Source organism: Chiroxiphia lanceolata, chromosome 21 (genome assembly GCF_009829145.1).
Source record: "Chiroxiphia lanceolata isolate bChiLan1 chromosome 21, bChiLan1.pri, whole genome shotgun sequence".
Taxonomy (NCBI): Eukaryota; Metazoa; Chordata; class Aves; order Passeriformes; family Pipridae; genus Chiroxiphia; species Chiroxiphia lanceolata.
This window is the reverse complement of record NC_045657.1, coordinates 5840218-5859482: the sequence shown is the minus strand read 5'-3', so window position 1 is coordinate 5859482 and position 19265 is coordinate 5840218. Positions and strand designations below refer to the sequence as shown.

The 19265-nt window shown below is 45.0% G+C and overlaps 1 protein-coding gene across 1 annotated transcript; it reads left to right on the top strand.

The window, feature by feature from the left end:
* The first annotated feature begins 1583 nt into the window (after positions 1–1583).
* PKN3 (protein kinase N3) lies at positions 1584–18735 on the top strand. The gene is made up of 22 exons (XM_032707946.1): positions 1584–1707; positions 4863–5145; positions 5261–5409; positions 6209–6338; positions 6435–6586; positions 6968–7163; positions 7459–7650; positions 7909–8018; positions 8501–8644; positions 9601–9676; positions 11081–11267; positions 11987–12098; positions 12927–13003; positions 13847–13913; positions 14450–14541; positions 14903–15079; positions 15169–15231; positions 15786–15862; positions 16373–16515; positions 16743–16850; positions 17402–17482; positions 17891–18735. The coding sequence occupies exons 1-22, from the start codon at positions 1684–1686 to the stop codon at positions 18101–18103; spliced, it is 2853 nt and encodes a 950-aa protein (XP_032563837.1). The 5' UTR covers positions 1584–1683; the 3' UTR covers positions 18104–18735.
* The last annotated feature ends 530 nt before the right edge of the window (positions 18736–19265 follow it).

The following is a 19265-nucleotide window of genomic DNA, read 5'->3' as shown; positions in this document are numbered from 1 at the left end:
TGGCACAGGGGTTGCAGAGTGGGCAGGAACTGCTGATCCCACGCCCTGGCGAGGGGCTGGGATAAGGGGGAGCCAGGGACAGGCCCCCTGGCCTCCGGGGTCACCCTGGAGAGAGCCAGCCCTGTCCCTCTAGGCTGGGGAGCCAGAGGGTCCTCGGAGCTCCAGCTCCCTGAACTGCCCCCCTGCCCTCACTCTGCCCCCCTGGAGGGTCTGAGACCAGGAGGAAAGAGGGGGAAGCCCCTGTGTGAACCCCGAGTGGGCAAAGGGCCCTTGCAGCCACTGCCCCCCAGACCTCTCCAGTGATCCCGACTGTTGGGACAGACTGGCTCTGTGAAGGTGTGGAAGTGTCCCTGCTCCTCTGGAACCCCATCTACACATACTAGTCTGACTTCCACTATTTCCACTGAATGAACAGTCTAATTAAAATAATTCCTTAAACACTGACCAGAGCCTGGACCATGTTACAAACAGTAACAGGTTGCAGAAGGCTTTATATTAAACAAATGCACTTGCTTTATTAACAATAGGAGCATATTCAAAGGTTTAATAGAAGTTAAGGCTTTATTAATTCAACTCAGTTAATCCGGATCTGAATTTTACATTAAATTTTTATTTTCGTGTGATTTCCTTTTATTAATTATTCAGTTGTAAATCTCTCACAAAATGCTTAGGCTAGAAAAACTGTTGTAATTAAGTAAAAGGAAAACATTTCTGTTTATTAGTACATTTCTAAATTTGTACGTGGGAACACTGTCACCTCCAGATGCCTTCTGACTCACAGCTGTGCACAATCCAGGACTGAAGAGCATATTAGTGTGGTAATAATATTATGTAATACTGCTGAGGAGGGTCTTTAACACCTGAAAGTAGTATCTTTTTAATTTGTTTTAAGCACTGAGTCGGTTCTGTGTGATGGGATGGCAGTACAGCAGCATCAGTAGTTTTTCACTGACGAGAGCTGGGAGATTGCTGCCTACCCAACGCATTTAGGTTATTTATTCACTCAAATATTCGGCTGAACCCCCAAATCCTGCACTTAGAGGGGCAGTTCTGCAGGGAAAAAGTTCCCCACAGCCCAGCACCGTGGCAGGGATCTCCCCAGGGACGGGATCCAGGGATCCTGTCCCGAGGGGAGCCGCAGTTTGCTCGTTCCCATGCGAACAAACGCCGGCCGCGAGTCAGTTTGGAGAACTAAAACTGGAAACCACCCGCTGGCCGCGGCACAACGAGGGGCACCCGCAGGGGTTTCTCCCAGAGGGGCCGAGCGGGGGATGTGTCCCTGCGCATCCCCGTCGCCTCCCTTTGGCACGGACCCACGGTCTCGGTGCCACCGCGGCCACTGACTCCTCCAACCCCTCTCCAGCCCCTCCTTCCCCTCGGGGCGGTGTCCGGTACCTCATTCCCCGCAGCGTCCTCACTCCTTCCCGCCGCCACACGGGCCCTCGGCCGCGCGTTTCCCCTGAGGGCGGGCGGAGGCGGCGGCACCACCTCAGCCGGGGGCGGGAGCGGCGGCTGCCCCGGAGCCGTGTGGGCAAGGGCGGGTCCCGCTCCCGGGCTCCCGTTCCCGCTCCCCAGGGCCGCCCGCCGGCGGCTCCCCCGGGCCCGCCCCGCGAGAGGGCGCTGGCGGCGGCCCCGGGACCGCCGAGTTTGAAAAGTGCCGGTCCGGGCGGTCCGGGAGGAGCAATGGCGGCAATGGCGACCCCGCAGGTGAGCGCTGAGGGCTCGGGGGCGGTGGCGGGGCGGACCCCGCTTCGGGACAGGGGGATCTCCGCGACCTTCGGGGTGCCTGTGCCCTTCAGGGGTCCGCTTCTATCCATCCTCCCTGCCGGGGAAGCACCGCGCCCCGCTCCGCCCTTTGGGGGTCCCTCCATCCATCCCCCCGCCGGGGAAGCACCGCGCCCCGCTCCGTGCGGACCCTCCTCAGAGGGGGCTGCACCGAGGGGCTTCCCGCCCCGGGGAGATGGGAGAGGGTGTGGGAAGCAAGTGGGATCCCCTAGAAACGTCCCTCTTCGCCTCAAGGAAATGGTGTTCGGGCCGAGTCGGTGCCCGCTGAGGGGAACTCGGCGTCGGGGAGGTGTGGGAGGGCGCGGCAGCAGCTGGGGCTGGCGCGGGGCCGGGAGGGCAGCCGGGCTCCGTGCTGGGAAAACAATCGTGTCTGGAACGAGCTCCCCGGAGACGGGGAGATGCCCTGCCCTCCGCCCTTGGAGGAGAAAGCTTCAAGCCTAATCTGGGAAAGAAGGGACGGAGGCACAGACACAAAGAGCGCTGGCTGCCGCCCCACCGGGTGCTCCCCATCCCGGTGCCTCCTGCGCTCGCTGCTTCCCAGCCTCGCCCTTGGAGTTGGGGGGGGCTCCGGGCAGGACCACAAGTGCCTTTTTCCAGAGTTAGGGGTGGCTTTTTCTCGTAAGCAGGGAATCTGACTGGAGGCTGCTGGATGCAGGGCTCATCCCTGCGGCACAAAGTTGCCAGGAAAGATGGGATTTGAGATGTGCTGGAAACGTGTGTGGACTGCAGGGAGGATGGCATGCTAGCTTATTAAATCAAATTATAAATCAGTTTCTGTGATAGTGGTGAGAGTGTAAGGGCCAGGTCTGCTCTGGGCTTTGTGCAGGTGAAACTTGTTTCCAAGCTTCACCGTGGGTATAATGGATGGGATGGGAAGGGATCTTACTGGCTGCAATCCAGAGGATTATGTGTAACTCTGATAATGATGAAATTTTTGCTATGAGGAAGTAGACTGGACACTTGGGTAAGACATGAGCCTGGCGGAAGCCCTGGGTGAGCTCTGGCAGCCTCACTGCAAGTGCCAAAAGCGAGCTAATTTCAGCTTGTTTGGGTATTTCTCTACAAGCTGTAAATATGTTTCAGGATTGTGTTGGAGATTGACCCCACCAAAATTCATGAGCCAGAATGCAAAAGCAAATGAAAATTTACCTTTTCCATCCTCTTCAATAATGGAATATTTAATCTTCCTGGTGCAAACAATGTCGGTGTTATGGCACTTCCTCATACACAGAGGGGAAGAAGGATCCAGTAAAACATATCATGCTTACAATCTCTCTATATTTAGAAAGTCAGCATGGTGCATTAACTGATATTCAGATTAGCTTTTGGCAGAGAGTGATGTGGAAGAAAAACTAAGAACTGCCCAACTATACCTGTTCTCTGAATCAATACCCAGGTCTCCATATTGAGCACCTTTGCTCTGAGTGGATCCAGGGGGAGATTTGCTTACACCCATTTGCATAGTTTGGATAGAAGATAAGTCTCTGTGCTTTTATTAATTATTTAAATGAGAATTGCAACCAACAAACTCCTTTTAGTCACTTGCAACAGAGTGGATAAAGACCTTTTTGATTTTCCGACTTAGAGCTGGTAAAGGTTGCCTGTGACTCAGGAACTCCATGATTCAAGTTATTCCTCACAAAACTTTGGATGTTTTTCAAAGCTGTGGCTTAGTTCCTGGCTTTACTAATTGGGCGAGAACTTCCTGGAATCAGGATGTTAATCTGAACCTTTTTGTTTTGTTACCAATCTGAACAACTCCTATTTTGGCTATTGTGGCCCAAACTTGGGTTTAGGCCAACTTTTAAAATAGTTTTTTTCCCTTTTTCTTTTTCTTATTAGACTGAAATTGTAGCAAAAACTGATTGAGGGTGTTTGGTTGGGTCTTTGATTAAAGGATTGTTTCTGGCCTAGGTTTTGGATGCCCAGCACACTCTCAAAAGTGCAGTATTGTACAGGAGTAACACAAACCCGATGTGGTTTGTTGTTGGAAATGTGGTCAACCTATTACAGGGTGTGAAAGCAAGTCAGGATTCCTGAGTACTGTCTTTAGTCACTGATGTGCTGTGTGACATTAACTCAGTTACTGTAGTGGGGCTTGACCATTTCTTTTGCATTTGAGCAATGAATATGAGCCATCAACGTGAAGTTATTAATGTTTTCATTGCTTTGAATGCCTTAAAATCTCTCTTCCTGTTGAAAGGAGACGCACAAGCTCTTGCTTGGATCTCTTCTGGTGTTAAGTGGCATCCTCAGGGGTGCTTTGCAGCTCGTGTCTGAGTCCAGTGTTTTTTTGGGCAGTGAGATAAAACCTCTGCTCTGCCCAAACTGGGCATGTCCAGAGTCTGTGACAGAGCAGTTCTGTTCAGAGCTGTTCCTGAGCCACATTTCACTAGAACAAGTGCTGTTGGAAAAGATGTAAAGCAACATAACAAGTGTGAATGCTACTAATGCAACCTATAACAATAATAATGTTTGAAGTGGCCTTTAGAGAACAGAGACTGAGACACCACTCTGCTCACCTTTTTAGGTACAGCAGACAGTCAAACTTATTCTTTTACTTGTTCATTTGTAGAAACAACTTTAGGGTTTACATTTTTCTTCTTCAAGGCTAATAGCTGAGAGTTAACACATGCTTATGTGATTTCTAAAAGCTCTATCAAATTATCTGAGATTTGTCTTTGAGCAGTCAGCATCAAGGCATAATCAGATAAAAATCTGTATCTGCAACATCGTACTGGTAAAAATTAATGTTGATCAGAACAAGAGCAAATGTTGGCTGGGCTTTGATACTTGAAGAACAAAGACATGAGTAGACATTAAATAACAAGGAGACAAGTAAGATGAAGGCTTTACTCCGTTATGGTTTAAAACCAAATTAAGGGCGTGTTAAGGTCAAAGTTGTGTTCTGTCCTCTGTAATTGAAATGTAGGTCTTGAAAATTTGATGAAAAGATTGTCTTCAGAATTTCTGAACGAAACAAAGGAGCGGAATCTTATGAGGGTATTGCTGTGCCATAAAAATGGTTGGAGTGTGTTCTCTCTGAAATCCTCTTGCCCAACACTCTTTGGCTGCAGGGCAGCTGCCTCTTGCAGCTGGACAATGGTGTGAACTTAATGGATCCAAGTTTCCAGCAGAAACTGGAGGGTGAGAAGGAGCTGCTTCGCAGGGCAATACAGAAAGAGCTGAAGATCAAAGAGGGAGCAGAAAACCTGCGCAAAGCGACGACGGACAGAAAGAACCTTGTTCATATCGAGCACGTGCTGAAATCTTCCAACCGGAAACTGGAGCAGCTGCACTGGGAGCTGCAGGAGCTCAATGCAAGGATTGTAATAACAGACAAAGAGGAGAGTAAGACAGGTAGGTCTTGGGGCATGACTGACAGGAAAATTCTCTCATAGTGCTTCAATGGTTATAGATATGGAATTGATACAAGAGAAGATGATTAATGGTATTGATTGTGTTGTTTGTGCAGATGGATCTGCATCTCCAGATCCTTGTCTCTGGGAAAGAAACCCAGACCCCATGGCAAGGAAGGTTGAAGCTCTGAAAAAGCAGCTGCATGTTGAAATGAAAGTGAAACAAGGAGCTGAGAACATGATCCAAATGTATTCAACATCCAAGGTAAGCAGGAATAATCAGCCACATTGGAACATGGATTCTTGGATCAAAATTCGTATTTGAAGTCTGTACACAAATCTCTCTCTGATAATTGGTGTGGGAGAAAAATGCATTTGCAAAGCTTGCCTGCTGAATCCTAGCTCTGTGTTTTTGGTCTCAGCATAGTGACAGCACATCATGTTACTGCACATTAGGGTGGAATAAGAGGCACATTAAGTCACTGACTTGAGGAAAGAGTTAACAAAGCATTGGAACCGAACACTGATTTGGTGTGATGTTTGGATATCACTGGGTTGTTATAAAGCACAGCAAGTGGCATCTCTTTATGTGAGAAAAGTTTTCAGAAGTTTACTGGGCTCACATTCATCCCACTTTTTGAGTTTGGCGTAATCATATTTAAAAGCCAAAGGATAACTTAAAAAATTTAAAATCCAAGCTTTTTAGGAAGGTTAATTCAGTAAGACCAGCAGTGTGGAGGGTTGTGATATTTTTATTTGTTCAAAACCTCTGCTCCCAGAGCACCGTAGGTGCCATTAGCCAGGGAACAACAGGTCTCAATGACTGCAGGGTTTGGTATTAACTGGACGTGTCCTTGACCTGTCCTTTCCCTCTGCAAATGGAGGCTGTGATCTCAGTCCTTGACCCTCAGCGGTGCCTGCTTTACATAACCACTCCTGTATCCATCCCAGGGTCATTTGTGACCCTTCTTGCGAGTGCCACCTCACCTTCATGAGTCAGCACATCGTTGTAACCCATTTCTAATGATCACGGGTCTCTCTCTGCATTTGCTTTCCCTTGACAGGAGCGGAAGCTCCTGGCAACAGCTCAGCAGATGCTTCAGGACAGCAAGACCAAGATCGAGATAATCCGCATGCACATTGTGAAAGTGTCTCAGGCAGCAGGAGGGATGGAAGATGCCGTGGATCCAGCAGGTAAAATGCTGATACAGCCCAGAGCAGATGCAGCCAAAGCTGTAAGATCCACAGTACTCAGTGGATTTTCACCCTTGCCATGTTCTATCTGACCAGTGAGGATGGGGAGCACCATCAGTGCTTTGGAGCTGCGTATTGAGGAGCTGAGGCACCACCTGCGCATCGAAGCTGCTGTTGCTGAGGGGGCAAAAAATGTGCTGAAGATCCTCGGGGGGAGTCGGGTCCAGGATCGCAAGTTCCTGGCTGAGGTAAGTGGGTGTTGCTCAGGCCTTCTTGGGTGGTTTCATGCCTCCATATTAGTGATTTAGCATGAATGGAGGTAACCAAGTTACTAATTTAGGAAGTTCCTGTCTCTCTGTGAGGACAGAGATTGGGGAGATTGGGGTCACTTTCCCTTCTAGGGATAACACTCCTTCCTTTGGTGAAATTTCTCAGGAACATCAAAAGCGACATTGATGGGGTGCTCAAGATCTATGGGAAAATATTTCATCTTGTTCCTTTATTAGCAAGATGTTGTCTTGTTGTGTTATTTTGAAGCTTACTTGAATTCATAAAGGATTAATAGTACCTTGACTGGGGCTGCACATTGAGAATTCCTGCCTGTTTTCTGTTCCACTTCCCACTGGTAGGCTCAGGGTCGTTTGCAAGAGTCCTCTCAGAAGATTGACCTGCTGCGCTTGTCCTTGGAACGGCAGCTCAGTGAGCTTTCTCCTGATCACCCAAAGAGAGCACTCATCAAACAGGAACTGGTGAACACCTCGTCCCTGGGAGCCCGGCATGGCAGCATCCAGCCCACCCCAGTCATCAAACCCACAGCCCTCACAGGTACGGGAATCCTGCATGGCCTGTTGCTGTGAGAGGGGGAAAAAAGAGTTGTATTTCTTTCTGTTGTTGTAATGCTTCTTGTTCTATGGACATTGGATTTTCTAGGAATTGGACTTATGCCTTCTAGGCCAAGAGAGCTTTCTGATCACGTGGATTTGCAGTCTGTTAATCTGGAGTCAATTTGAACTATTAACCAAAAAATAATGAATCTGAGAAATTCTTGGTGAGGACAGGCTGACTAAAATCACTTCATCTTTTACATAATAATGCTCCTTACTCTCCTAAAATTCCTCAGGAACGCTGGAAGTGAGACTGATGGGGTGTCAGGATCTGTTGGAAAACGTTCCAGGACGTTCCCGAATGACTAGTTCTTCTCCCATCTGTGGCAGCCCAAGTGATTTGAGGTCCCTTTCCCGGACACGAGTTGGCCTGGGCATCCATGGCCGTGGGGTTGCAGGGAAGTACCTGCGGAGTGAAGAGCCATGTAGTGAGTATGGAGTTCACTGTTGACCTCTGAGGGGCACATGGGAGCAAGGAGGTTTCTCATCGTGGTGCTGGCTTAGCCTGGTATGAGTGTTGTTCTAAAACACCTGATTTCTGCAAAACTAATAGAGAGAATGTGTTGCATCACACCTGGTTCCAGAACTGTCCTAAAAATTACATTTGGTTGGGATGTTCACCTTCAGCGTGAGAGGTTTTCTTTGGTAAAAGGTTATATATAGTCCATGTTTTCTCCTTTGTCCAGATGAGGTCCTTGCTGTGCTCAAAGTGGACAACAAAGTGGTTGGCCAAACAAACTGGGGACCAGTTAATAACCAGGCATGGGACCAGAGCTTTGTCATTGAGCTGGACCGGGTGAGTCTGCCCCAGATTCCTGTGCTGTGTTTGTTTTCCCATTTCTCCTTACCTGATTTGCTTGTTTAGCTGCACTTCCACTCGATTCAACTCTCTATTGCTGCTGTCCCCATGTCCTTTGATGTGCCACTTATCTCAGCCTTCCCCTGAAGGCAGAGCATCTCTGCCAGACATTCAGCCTGAGCAGCATCTGTTGTCCTTCTCTGCTTATCTGAGAAGTTTTATTTCATCTTATCAGCTAAAGTGGCTCTCAGGGATTTCTAAATGGGGAGCCAAGACAGCAACCTCCAAGATGGTCTGTAGCTAAGACAATCTGAAAACGTGAAAAGCAGAGAAGAGGGGGACTAAAGAAATTTTTTATGCCTACTCTTTTTTATAGATTTTTTTTTTTCTTTTACAACGGCGTGCGTGTGCCATTTCCAGAGCGTGGAGCAGGATGTAACTCTTGTGCTTTTGTTTGTTTTTCTACCCCATCTCACCAGTCTCGTGAGCTAGAAATTGCAGTTTATTGGAGGGACTGGAGAGAGCTCTGTGCAGTGAAGTTTTTACGTTTGGATGATTTTCTGGATAACGAACGTCACGGGATGTGCCTCTCGCTCGAGCCCCAGGGGATGCTTTTTGCAGAGGTATAAATGTAAGCTTTGTTTCTTTTTCAGAGAACTCTGTCTGGTTAGGGTGCCTGCCCTGAAAGCAGTTGTTCAACCCAGAGTACAAGGAATGGAAGGAGCAGTAATCCACAAGGGTAGAATGACTCCTGAAATCCCTTTGCACCAATATCCCACATAAGAATAAGGAACAACACAATATAATAGATGTACACATGCCATAGCCTGGAGTGACTCTTCAGCTGCTCCACTGTAATTATATGTGTGTGTCCTGTGAAATCCATTGGTTTTTATTTGCTTTCATTATGAATCATCAGTGGCACTTTAATTAAGCATATAGCTTAATGGTCAGGATTGAATCACAGACTGCAGAATCAGAGATCCAAATTCCCTCTGGGTATGCTTATTTTATCATCTTTCTGAGGCTAATAATATCTTAAAGTACCATCAGTGAAGAGATCAGCTAGATAATCCCTTAAAAGCCACTGTACTTTCTCCTTTGTGTTGTGATGAAAGTTCCTGTGGTTGTCTTTCCAAAGTAGGATCATGTACCAAAATTTGTCTCGTCTCCCTGCCTTCTTGATTTCTTGTGGTTGTTTTGTGGTGGTTGGTTTTGTTGTTTTTGGTTTTTACTTCTGTGCCATGAACTACTGTGCTTGTTACCCTACAAATGGATGTGTTCTTTATGCATGGCTTTACAAATTGGAGAAATTTTCTTAGGGATAGGAATTAGTCTTAATTCTAGGAGTTTTCTACATTCCCAGTAGCAGAGAATTTTGACAGCTAAACCCACAGTTGAAGTAACAGCTGTTTAGAGACTGGAGCCAGAATAGCACAATCCAGAGTCTATGGAAGTGACTCCTAACTTACCAAACAGATAGGAATGGAGAATTTGACGAGGGAACAGGCATGTGGGAAGGTTTGGGTTTACACTTTGAATGAACAATCCTGACAAATCCCTGTGGCTTCTCTGACAGGTGATGTTCTGCAATCCTGTCATTGAGAGGAAGCCAAAACTGCAGCGACAGAAGCGCATTTTCCCCAAGCAGAAAGGTGAGGGGCTGGACAGCCGAGTGCTCACTGTCTGGGGCACCAGGGTGAGGGCAGGGGTTTCCCATTCAATCTGTGAGACATTAAAATGCCTGCTAATTACTGTGTATGTGGAAGTTTGTTCAGTCATTAAGTGCAGGCAGCCTGGCTGCAGCACAGTCTGTGATGTGACATTGTCACAGTGTTGCTATTCACAATTAACATTGGCAGGAAGATATAACTGCTGGTTATTTAACAGACTTCTTAGCTCTGGGACCTCCAGCATAAGAAGGATGTGGACCTCTTGGAGCAAGGGCCACAAAGGTGCTCAGAGGGCTGGAGCACCTCTGGTCTGGAGGCAGACTGAGACTTAGGGCTGCTCAGCCTGGAGAAGAAAAGACTTTGGGGAGACCTTAGAGCCCTTCTCAGTGCCTAAAAAGGGGCTCCAAGAGAGCTGGAGAGGGACTTTGGCCAAGGGACTGGAATGACTGGACAAGGGGGAATAGCTTCCCACTGCCAGAGGACAAGGTTAGATGAAATCTTAGGAAGAAATTCTTCCCTGTGAGGGTGGGGAGGCCCTGGCACAAGTTGCCCAGAGAAGCTGTGGCTGCCCCATCCCTGGAAGTGTCCAAGGCCAGGTTGGATGGGGCTTGGAGCAACCTGGTCTAGTGGAAGGTGTCCCTGCCCATGGCAGAGGATGTTGGAATTAGATAATTTTTAAGGTCCCTTCCAACTCAAACCATTCCATGATTCTGTTGTAAGATCCGGGACTGAAACTACACTAATTTAACCAGCAGTGCTGTTACTGATGAGCAGATTTTGGAAGGTTTTCTGGAAAATTCTGAATTATAGAAGACTGTCATGAACAGGCTAATGACTGTCTGTCAAGTCTTTAAAGCTGGCATCTCAGATTCATGAGATTTATGGACTGGAATAACTTACATACTTCCTTTTTTCTCTGCAAATTCTTCCTTGAGAGGCTGAATAAGGTAAAACTTTACATACTGAGATTTTGTGGTAGTGGGGATAAATGAGATTTTATATTTATATTCTTCAGAAAGTAGTAAAGATAATGAAACATCCCAATTGTTTAACTCTTTTTAAGACATTTTCAAAAACTTTCTGTTAACAGGCTGCATGATTAAAATGCAGTGTTGAAATACAAGAAAATCTGACTTAAAAGAATATAATTTTTTAGCATTATGCAAGTTCATCTTGAGGATTGAATGATATTATATGGAATTGAACTTAGGTGAAATATTAGATGTGTTTCATCATCATTATTAAACCTTCTTCCCTGAGAAATGCCCATTTTCCCAGAGGTAGGCTACCTTTTTGGATAACTCATGGGTGTTTGGGTGAAAACTATAATTATATGAGACTGTATGTGTTGTCATCTCACTGGTGTTTTGACTCTGACTCCTCCAGGGAAGGAATTTCTCCGAGCTCCTCAGATGAACATGAATGTTGCTGCCTGGGGTCGCCTGATGATGAGTTTCCTCCCTCCCTGCAGCTCCATCAGCACTCTGAGTCCCCCACTCCATGATCCCACTCAGACAGACTTTTCTCCAGTTTCCCCACAAAGTCCTACAGATTCAGCCTCCAAACTGAGTGGGTAAGTCATGTTCTGAGTGTTGCTGGATGACACTCTGGAATGGGTGTGGGATAGATATTAAAATTCTGTTACATCTTCCTAAGGTGGAAGAAGACCCTGATGAGAAAAATGTGTCTGTCTGCACAAAAAGATGTAAAATTTCTGTGCTGTAAAGGAAAGAAAATTCCACTCATTAAATGTCTTCACCAGTACAGTAACTGATCTAGGCAAGGTCACCATGTGATTGTTGTGATAAAAATGCACAGGTACTCTAACCACTGCCATAGTGTAGCACTCAGAAGGGACATAGCTGAGCTTTTAAATGTGCTGTAGAAGAAAGTTCCCCCAAAATAAATTTTTTCATTGTTGGAGTTAATTTTTAGAGAATCAGTCATGCTCTGAAGAGATTATTCCCACTGACACACAAGACCTAGAAAAGAAAAATACTTGAGTCAACTACTGTGTCAGTACTAAAAATCAAGATTTCCTATAAATTCTTGATCATACTTATTTCCTTGATTTTATAGTGCCAGAAAGCCAGTGTTGGAATGTGAGTCTAACCAACTTTTAATTAATTTAGAAGACTTTGTTGATACTTCCTAGACTTTTGGTGTGAATCAGGGAATCCTGTTGTTCAGTGATTTGGACCGAACTAACAAAGCAAAAGTGACACAAAGGTGTCTGTGTACAGTACTCATCCCTAAGGCAGAATCTCCTTCAATTCTGTCTCACAAATGCAGTGACTTCCCTGTGGCTAAGCTCACCTTTGCTGATGAAGCACCACCCAAGCCTCCACGCCTTTTCCTGATGGCCAACTCCAAGGAATCAGCACCATCTCCTGCAGATTCCCCGGTAATCACATGGGCTAATTGGGAAGCTTGTCTTTGTTGGTTGGTGTCCTTTCAAAACCTGGTCCTTCTTATTTGTTTATTACTGCAGGAATTCACTGTACTTTAGGCAAGCACCTCCTTGTTAGCTGTCTGATCTCCAGGGATTCAGAATCCAGGGTGCTATTTTGGCATGGAGTCTTCACAAAGAGTTGCACTTCTCTTTCTTTCTCTTTTCTTTCCCCTTTTAAAAAAAATTATAATTTGCTTTTCTTAGAGAAGCAAAATGGAGGTAGGTCAGCACTGGGAGTCCGGGGCAAGAGTACAGAAGAGATGACTGCCCAGAGAAAGCAGGAAAGGAGGGCCAGTAGGCTTTTAGGAGCAGATGAAGTTCTTTGTCATTAAAATAATGGGCAAAACCAAGAGCAGCTCTGCTTTTCTGACAGGAAGGAGCAGGAAAATTGCTTTGAGTAGTAAAATGGTTAATGACCTGTGTTCTACCATGTCCTACCCTTTCTCATTGGCTTGGTGATAGAGGAAACTGCAGTCTTTGATCATTGTGACTCTTTTGACGTGACAGGCCTTTTTTCTAGGAAGGAAATGTTCTACCCTAGACTTTTAGAAGTGTTTATTTTAAAAGTTTTGACCCTATAAAAAACATTTTATGTGGGAATAGCTTTATGTGCCCACAGACAATCTGTTTTCATGCTGCTTCCCCCTAAGCAGAGGTGATGACCAACTGCAAGAACTTGGCTGTGGTTATCCTGGACCTTGACAGAGGAGAAAATTTGGATGTGGGTGTTCAGGTCAGATTCCAGAGGATGACCCACTGTATTTTTCTTTCTCTTCCTAGTGCCTGAAGAGGCTGCATGTTGAGGAGAAGTCCTGCAGTTCTGCTGTAACAGGATTTCCAATCCCAACGTCTCCAAGGTAACTGTGGACAGCACAGGCTGCCTTGGGTCACGAGTTAAAGAGTCACTGGGCTGAAATTTTTTAGCATGCAGTCTAAAATTCTGCTCAAGGTGTGCTTTGATTTCTTAGCACCAGATTCTTAGTGCTGAGTGAGGACAATACCATGAAAGCTCTTCATTCCACTCACTGGAGGAGTATGGAGTGTCTGTTGCCTTTTAAAGATGATCCTGGACTAAGGCATTTAGGTTTTTATTTAAAAAAAAAATTCTTTCCTAGCAGTTCTGTAGCCTGAGTTTCCTTATAGCTGACATTACATTCTAAAGCATCTCTTTATTCAGCTACTTTTTTCCAGCAACATGTTATGTCTGTTGTCTCAGTGTGTTTTATTTCCAGTTCCTGTTGGAGAACTTCCTTTCTCCTTATGCCCTTGTCCTGCCAGCACTGTGGACATGTTCATGTCTGATTACCACAGTTGATGCTGAGCCTGCTGAAAGGAGTGTAGGAGAAATTGAATTTTACCACCCCAAGGATGTGGGGGTGGAGGGGAACTAATCCTGTTATAGGAAGTGACAGAGAGAGCAGCCTTGGAGAGTCAGGATTGTTCCTCTTGTTGCCAGTACAGATGGAAGTGCTCCCTGCCACTGGGAGCACTTCCCTCACTTTGAAGTTCCTATTTTCAGTGGCAGAACAGCAGCAGCCCTTAGCTGTCAGGATTTCAGCTTAGGTGAGGAGTGATTGGCACAGCTGTTTGCTTTCCCTTTTGCTAGAGAGCTCCTTCCCCTAACACAAACACACACTCCTTTGTTATCTGCTCGTGCATCTCTTGGGGGTTGTCTCAGCAACTCTTCTGTTCGTCTGCAGGAAAAGGACAGTTCAGCTGGAGGATTTTCACTGCATCGCTATGCTGGGCCGTGGCCACTTTGGGAAGGTAGTACAGAAAGACACTGTGGAGCAGGGCAGTGGGGCTGTGGTTGTGAAGATGGGGCTCTGCTTTGGGGTCTGAATAGAGACACTGCAGTACAGGAGAGATTTGTAGCAATGCAGATGCAGAACAAACCCAGCCCAGCCACACAAGCAGCTGAAAACTTGTTAACAGTCAAAGCTCCTGAAGATTTGTGGCTTCAAAGCCTGGAGAAAACTGTCCTGGGAGTGCTAAATCATTTCATAAAGCACACCATTGCCATCCCTTTCATTATTATGAGGATTAGTTGTGGAATAGCTCCATTCCCAGAATCTGTGTGCTTGCTTGCTGTGAGAGCTCATGAAGCACTGGGCCAGCTGTGAGAACATAACTTACACTGACATCCTTCTGCACTGCTGCAGCTCAAGGAGCAGAGCTCTGTTTTTGGAGTTCCTTGAGCTGGGTTTTGAGAATGACTGACTGTCTGGAATGGATGGAAATAGTTTGTGTCAATGGGAGTTGAAGAAATTTGTTTGAAGTACAGCTTTTCTGTTGTTTTTCAGGTACTGCTGGCCCAATACAAGGCAACTGGGAAGCTGTATGCCATCAAAGCCTTGAAGAAAAAAGACATTATCAGGAGAGATGAAATTGATAGGTGAGCTTTGTTTGGAGATGGTACTATTGCCAGAGGCTAAGTTAACACACCTGTAATCAAGTGTTAGTATGACGTGTTCTGGCCATGGTACTATTAAGGTTAAATGTGACCTTAAGTCTTGGGTAACTAAAATCAGAAACAAGGAAACTTATAATGGGGTCTAACTTTTGTGAGAATGACATCTGAAGAACACTCTAAAAGTCAAGGTTTGCAAGTGTATAAGAGAAATATTTGCACTGGCCCTCACTTTTTGTTTCTCTAACTTAAGATGTAATGATTTTCTCCTTCATCCTGTCTTGCTCAAAACAGTGTTTTCTGCCAGGTTTTAACATTGATGTTTTTGTTCTTTGAATCCTGGCAGCTTGAACTGTGAGAAGAGAATATTTGAAGTGGTCAATTCTTCTGATCACCCCTTCCTTGTGAACATGTTTGCGTGTTTCCAGACACCTCATCATGCCTGTTTTGTGATGGAATACACTCCAGGTGGGGATCTGATGATGCGCATACACGAGGACGTCTTTCCAGAGCACATGGCACAGTGAGTTAGGATTAGTCAACTCTCCAGGCGCTATAAATTTTTAACTCGAGTCTCGTATATATTTCCTGATAACTGTTTCTGTCTTTTAGGTTTTATACAGCCTGTGTAGTCCTGGGGCTCCAGTTCTTGCATGAGAAGAAAATTGTTTATAGGTAATGCAGCAGAGACTCAAGTATAAGTTTGGCAACTTGGAAGTTGGTTTCTCCTGTAGCTGTGTCTGGAGCTCACTGTTTTGCTGGGGTTTCTAATCTTTCTGTCTGTCTTTGTTTCCTCCACTGCCTGTTGCTATCAGCATGTTCATCGTGCTCACAGTAAAGAAAGTCACCTAGAAGCAGTTCATCTGGCATGTTGCAGGTGATTAATCCTCTGTGACATGTCAATACATTCTGGGGGGCACCTGTTAAGTTACTGCTTTCCTTTTTTCTTGGTAGTCAAGTAATTTGTCATGCTGTTGTGGGAGCCCTGTTCCAGATGACTTAGCCCCACTCAGCTCAAAGCTGCTTTGTGAGCCTTTTGTTTAGAGGAAAATATCAATAAATTAAGGGGAATCTTCCAAATAATACATGATTTAAACCAAATGTAGACTTTACTCAGTTTAGTTTTTATTCTGTTTATTAACACTACCTTCTGCCTCTTGCAAAAAAATATGTTGGATGGCATTCCTGAGCCTTCACCCACTGTTTTCTTAAATCTCCTTTGCCTGCAGGGACCTGAAACTGGATAATCTCCTTTTAGATGCTGAAGGATTTGTGAAGATTGCAGATTTTGGATTGTGTAAGGAAGGTGAGGGACTGGAGAAGCTGAAATGGAGCCATGAGGATTAGTTTAGGATCTGGGCTGTAGTAAGTGGATGTGTGTAACTTGTATTAATTCCCATTTTAAAAATTAAAAGAAAAACAAAAAAACCCAACAAACCAAACAACAAAAAACCTCACCTATGATGAACTTGGGAAGAGTACTTTGTCCTTTAATCTTCAGGAAACCTGTGAAGGCTTTTAAAATGTGCTTGTTTGTTCAAAGGAGCCGGAATATAGGATACTATAAAATGTGCATGAGTAAATGAGCAATGGAATCTGCAGGAGGTTTTCTTGGTTTTGGTGTTTATTTAAGCACTGTCTGTATATTTGTTATTTGGAGCTGTTGGGGGCCTCAGGTTTCCCATTTCCTCACTGGCATTTACAAGCCTTGATGAGGTAACAACATCAGGTGACAAACTACAGCTCTCAGAGGCAAGGCTGCCTGTGATCCATTCACTTATGTGTGCTGGATTTTACAAGTGTCCTTTTCCTACAGGAATAGGTTTTGGAGACCGGACAAACACCTTCTGTGGCACCCCTGAGTTCCTGGCTCCAGAAGTCCTGACGGACATCTCGTACACACGGGCAGTGGACTGGTGGGGACTGGGTGTGCTCATTTATGAGATGCTTGTTGGTGAGGTAAGACCACCTTTCCTCAGGGGATCTCACAGGCTTAGGGACCAGACCACTTCAGAGAAAATTTGCTAAATGTAGCCAGTTATTTATTATTACTTCAGTTACATTTTTCTCATTCATTGTACTTGCCAAACGTTAATTAATCCAACAGCTTCCTGCTATTCTCATCCCTATTTAGTAGTGAAGAGTGGGTGATATTTGTATTAAATAATAGAATGTCCCCATTGCAGTCACCATTCCCTGGAGATGACGAGGAGGAAGTCTTTGACAGCATTGTCAATGATGAAGTCCGGTATCCACGATTCCTTTCAGCTGAGGCACTTTCTATAATCCGGAAGGTAATGGGCTTGGTGGGTCTCTGAGAGCCTGAGGAATTGTGAGTGGATCCAGAGGGACTCAATTAGGACTGGATACATCTGTGTGTGTAATCTGGAGCTGCCTACACAGACTAAGGAAACATTTAACATTTACACATATTTTTCCTTTCCATCTCTTTACATAAATGCAGTCCTTCTGTGTAAGGATGACTAAGCAGGCTGCTTACTGTTCCTGCTAAGTCTGACATGGAGAAGTGTTGATTCAAGGGCAGGAGTGTCAGAGCCATTCAGTGGGGATGGCTGGACTCAGGGTTTGAATTGACCCCGTAGTCACAGGTGCACAATTAAGCTGAGATGCTTCACGCAGTTTATAGCAGGTATCTTATTGCTGTTGGCAAGTTGTTTACAAGAAACTAGGTCTGAGCTATTCCTGGCAGATGACCTTGGTGCAAAGTGAAAATGAGAAGATACTGAGGGATCAGTCCATCCCCTTTCTTTTGTTTTTCTCTCTGGAACATTATTTCTGTCCATCCTTGTTCCCGCTGTTTAATTTTGAACCGATATTTCTGCAGCTGCTTCGGAAATGTCCAGAGCGTAGACTGGGAGCAGGGGAGAAAGATGCAGAGGAGATTAAAATCCAGCCCTTTTTTAAGGTAGGAACTCGCTTTATTTCCCTCCCCATCATTTTTTGTGTCTGAGCTGAGAGTGATTTGCTCTCTGTTGGTATTGAGGCATATTTCCATTAGTTATCAGTGAGATCTTAGTGATAGTTTCTGTTGCACCTCATTGCTCCATTCAGGAATATGTGTTTTAATTCACAGTTGAAATGACATCCCACATGTTTTCTGGGATCTGTAAGCTGCCAGAGCCCCTTTGTTATTTCTGATTGTGCTGCTTCTATGTACAAATACAATCAACTTTAGAGACATCAACAAATACTCCTTTTTAAATGAAGCTGCAGCATCAAAGATGCTGTTAAGTGATGACAGTGATTGCCGGTCAGTCTTATCTGATGGCAGCTGCATTTGTCAATCTGGCTTGTTCCCTTCCTTCTCTTACAGGGAATTGATTGGGATGCCTTGCTTGCCAGGAGGCTGAAGCCCCCCTTTGTGCCCACGTTGAGAGATCCAACAGACATCAGCAACTTTGATGAAGAGTTCACCTCCCAAAAGCCAATCCTCACTCCCCCTGAGAGGGTTGCTCTCCTCACCCACAAGGAGCAGACTGTCTTCAAGAACTTTGACTTTGTTTCCAGACACCTTTTAGATGTGTGACTCCTGTGCCATACAAAACATGAAGAGATTGTTACCACCTTGAGAGGACTTGGCATGGGCAGTGGAAAAGTCAACAGGATCCATAGTACAGGTAGTGCTGCCCTGCAGCAGTTAATGTGCTGTGGGTTTTCCAGCCTCATTTGTTGGAGGGATCCTGGATGTCAGTTATCTTTAAGGAATAATTAATGTTTGACTGGATGTATCTTCTGCTGTCACTGAATATAGATGGAAATTTGGAATTTAAGCTGGACTCAAATCATCTCTTCAGCCCAGGTTACTCTTTGAAAAAAGCCTAAATAAGTAGTGTGGCTTTTTAAAGTTGTAGAGTAGCAGGGGAGTGGCCTCTTCTCACCTATTTTCTAGAGAAGAGATGCAGCATTTCCTCCTGGTAATGATTTTATGCCATTTCCCACTCATAAATATGTGTATGCCAGACAAGGAGTGGATTTTAACATAACCAAGACAATGATGTTTGATAATGATCCAAGTGATTTATCTTAAGGAAAATTAATCTCTTTCTACTTCTTTAAAGATGCCAAATATTAGCCATTGTTTTTAATGATATAAAACCCCACAGCTTTGCACGTTTTTCCTTTTTTTTTGAAAATAAAGATATCTTTCCTTATATTAAATGTTCAGCTTTTCATCTCCTTTGTGTTCACTGAATGTTTTAGATTAAGGCTAACCACGGTCTGCTCAACAGGCAGGATTTTATTTTGCTCTGTAAATGTCAATAGTAATATTTTCTTTCTTCCTTCTCACTCAGGTTGTCTGTGTACATATTGCATGGTGTCATCAGCTGGCACATACCAAAGACTGCAGTCAGGCTGTCTCTCCACACAGTTTATCAATGTGTGTATCCTGCATCTTTTTTGGGGACAGCTAAGTAATGACTGTTAATACTGGAAAAACACCAAGTCAAAGATGATATCATTTGCCTGGTAAAATACCTTGTAATTATACTTAATAAGATATATTTTCATCTCTTAAATCCATAATGTTACCTTGTTGGGCAAAAAGGGAAGGTTGAAGCATCACACTGATGCAAACAGGGACAGAGTCATTGCTCTTTCAGTTTTTCTTTACCAGATGTAGACAGGAGGAGGACTAAGGCAGCTGAGCTGATCTGGAGATAAGGATCTAGAGAATTGGCCTTGTTAAA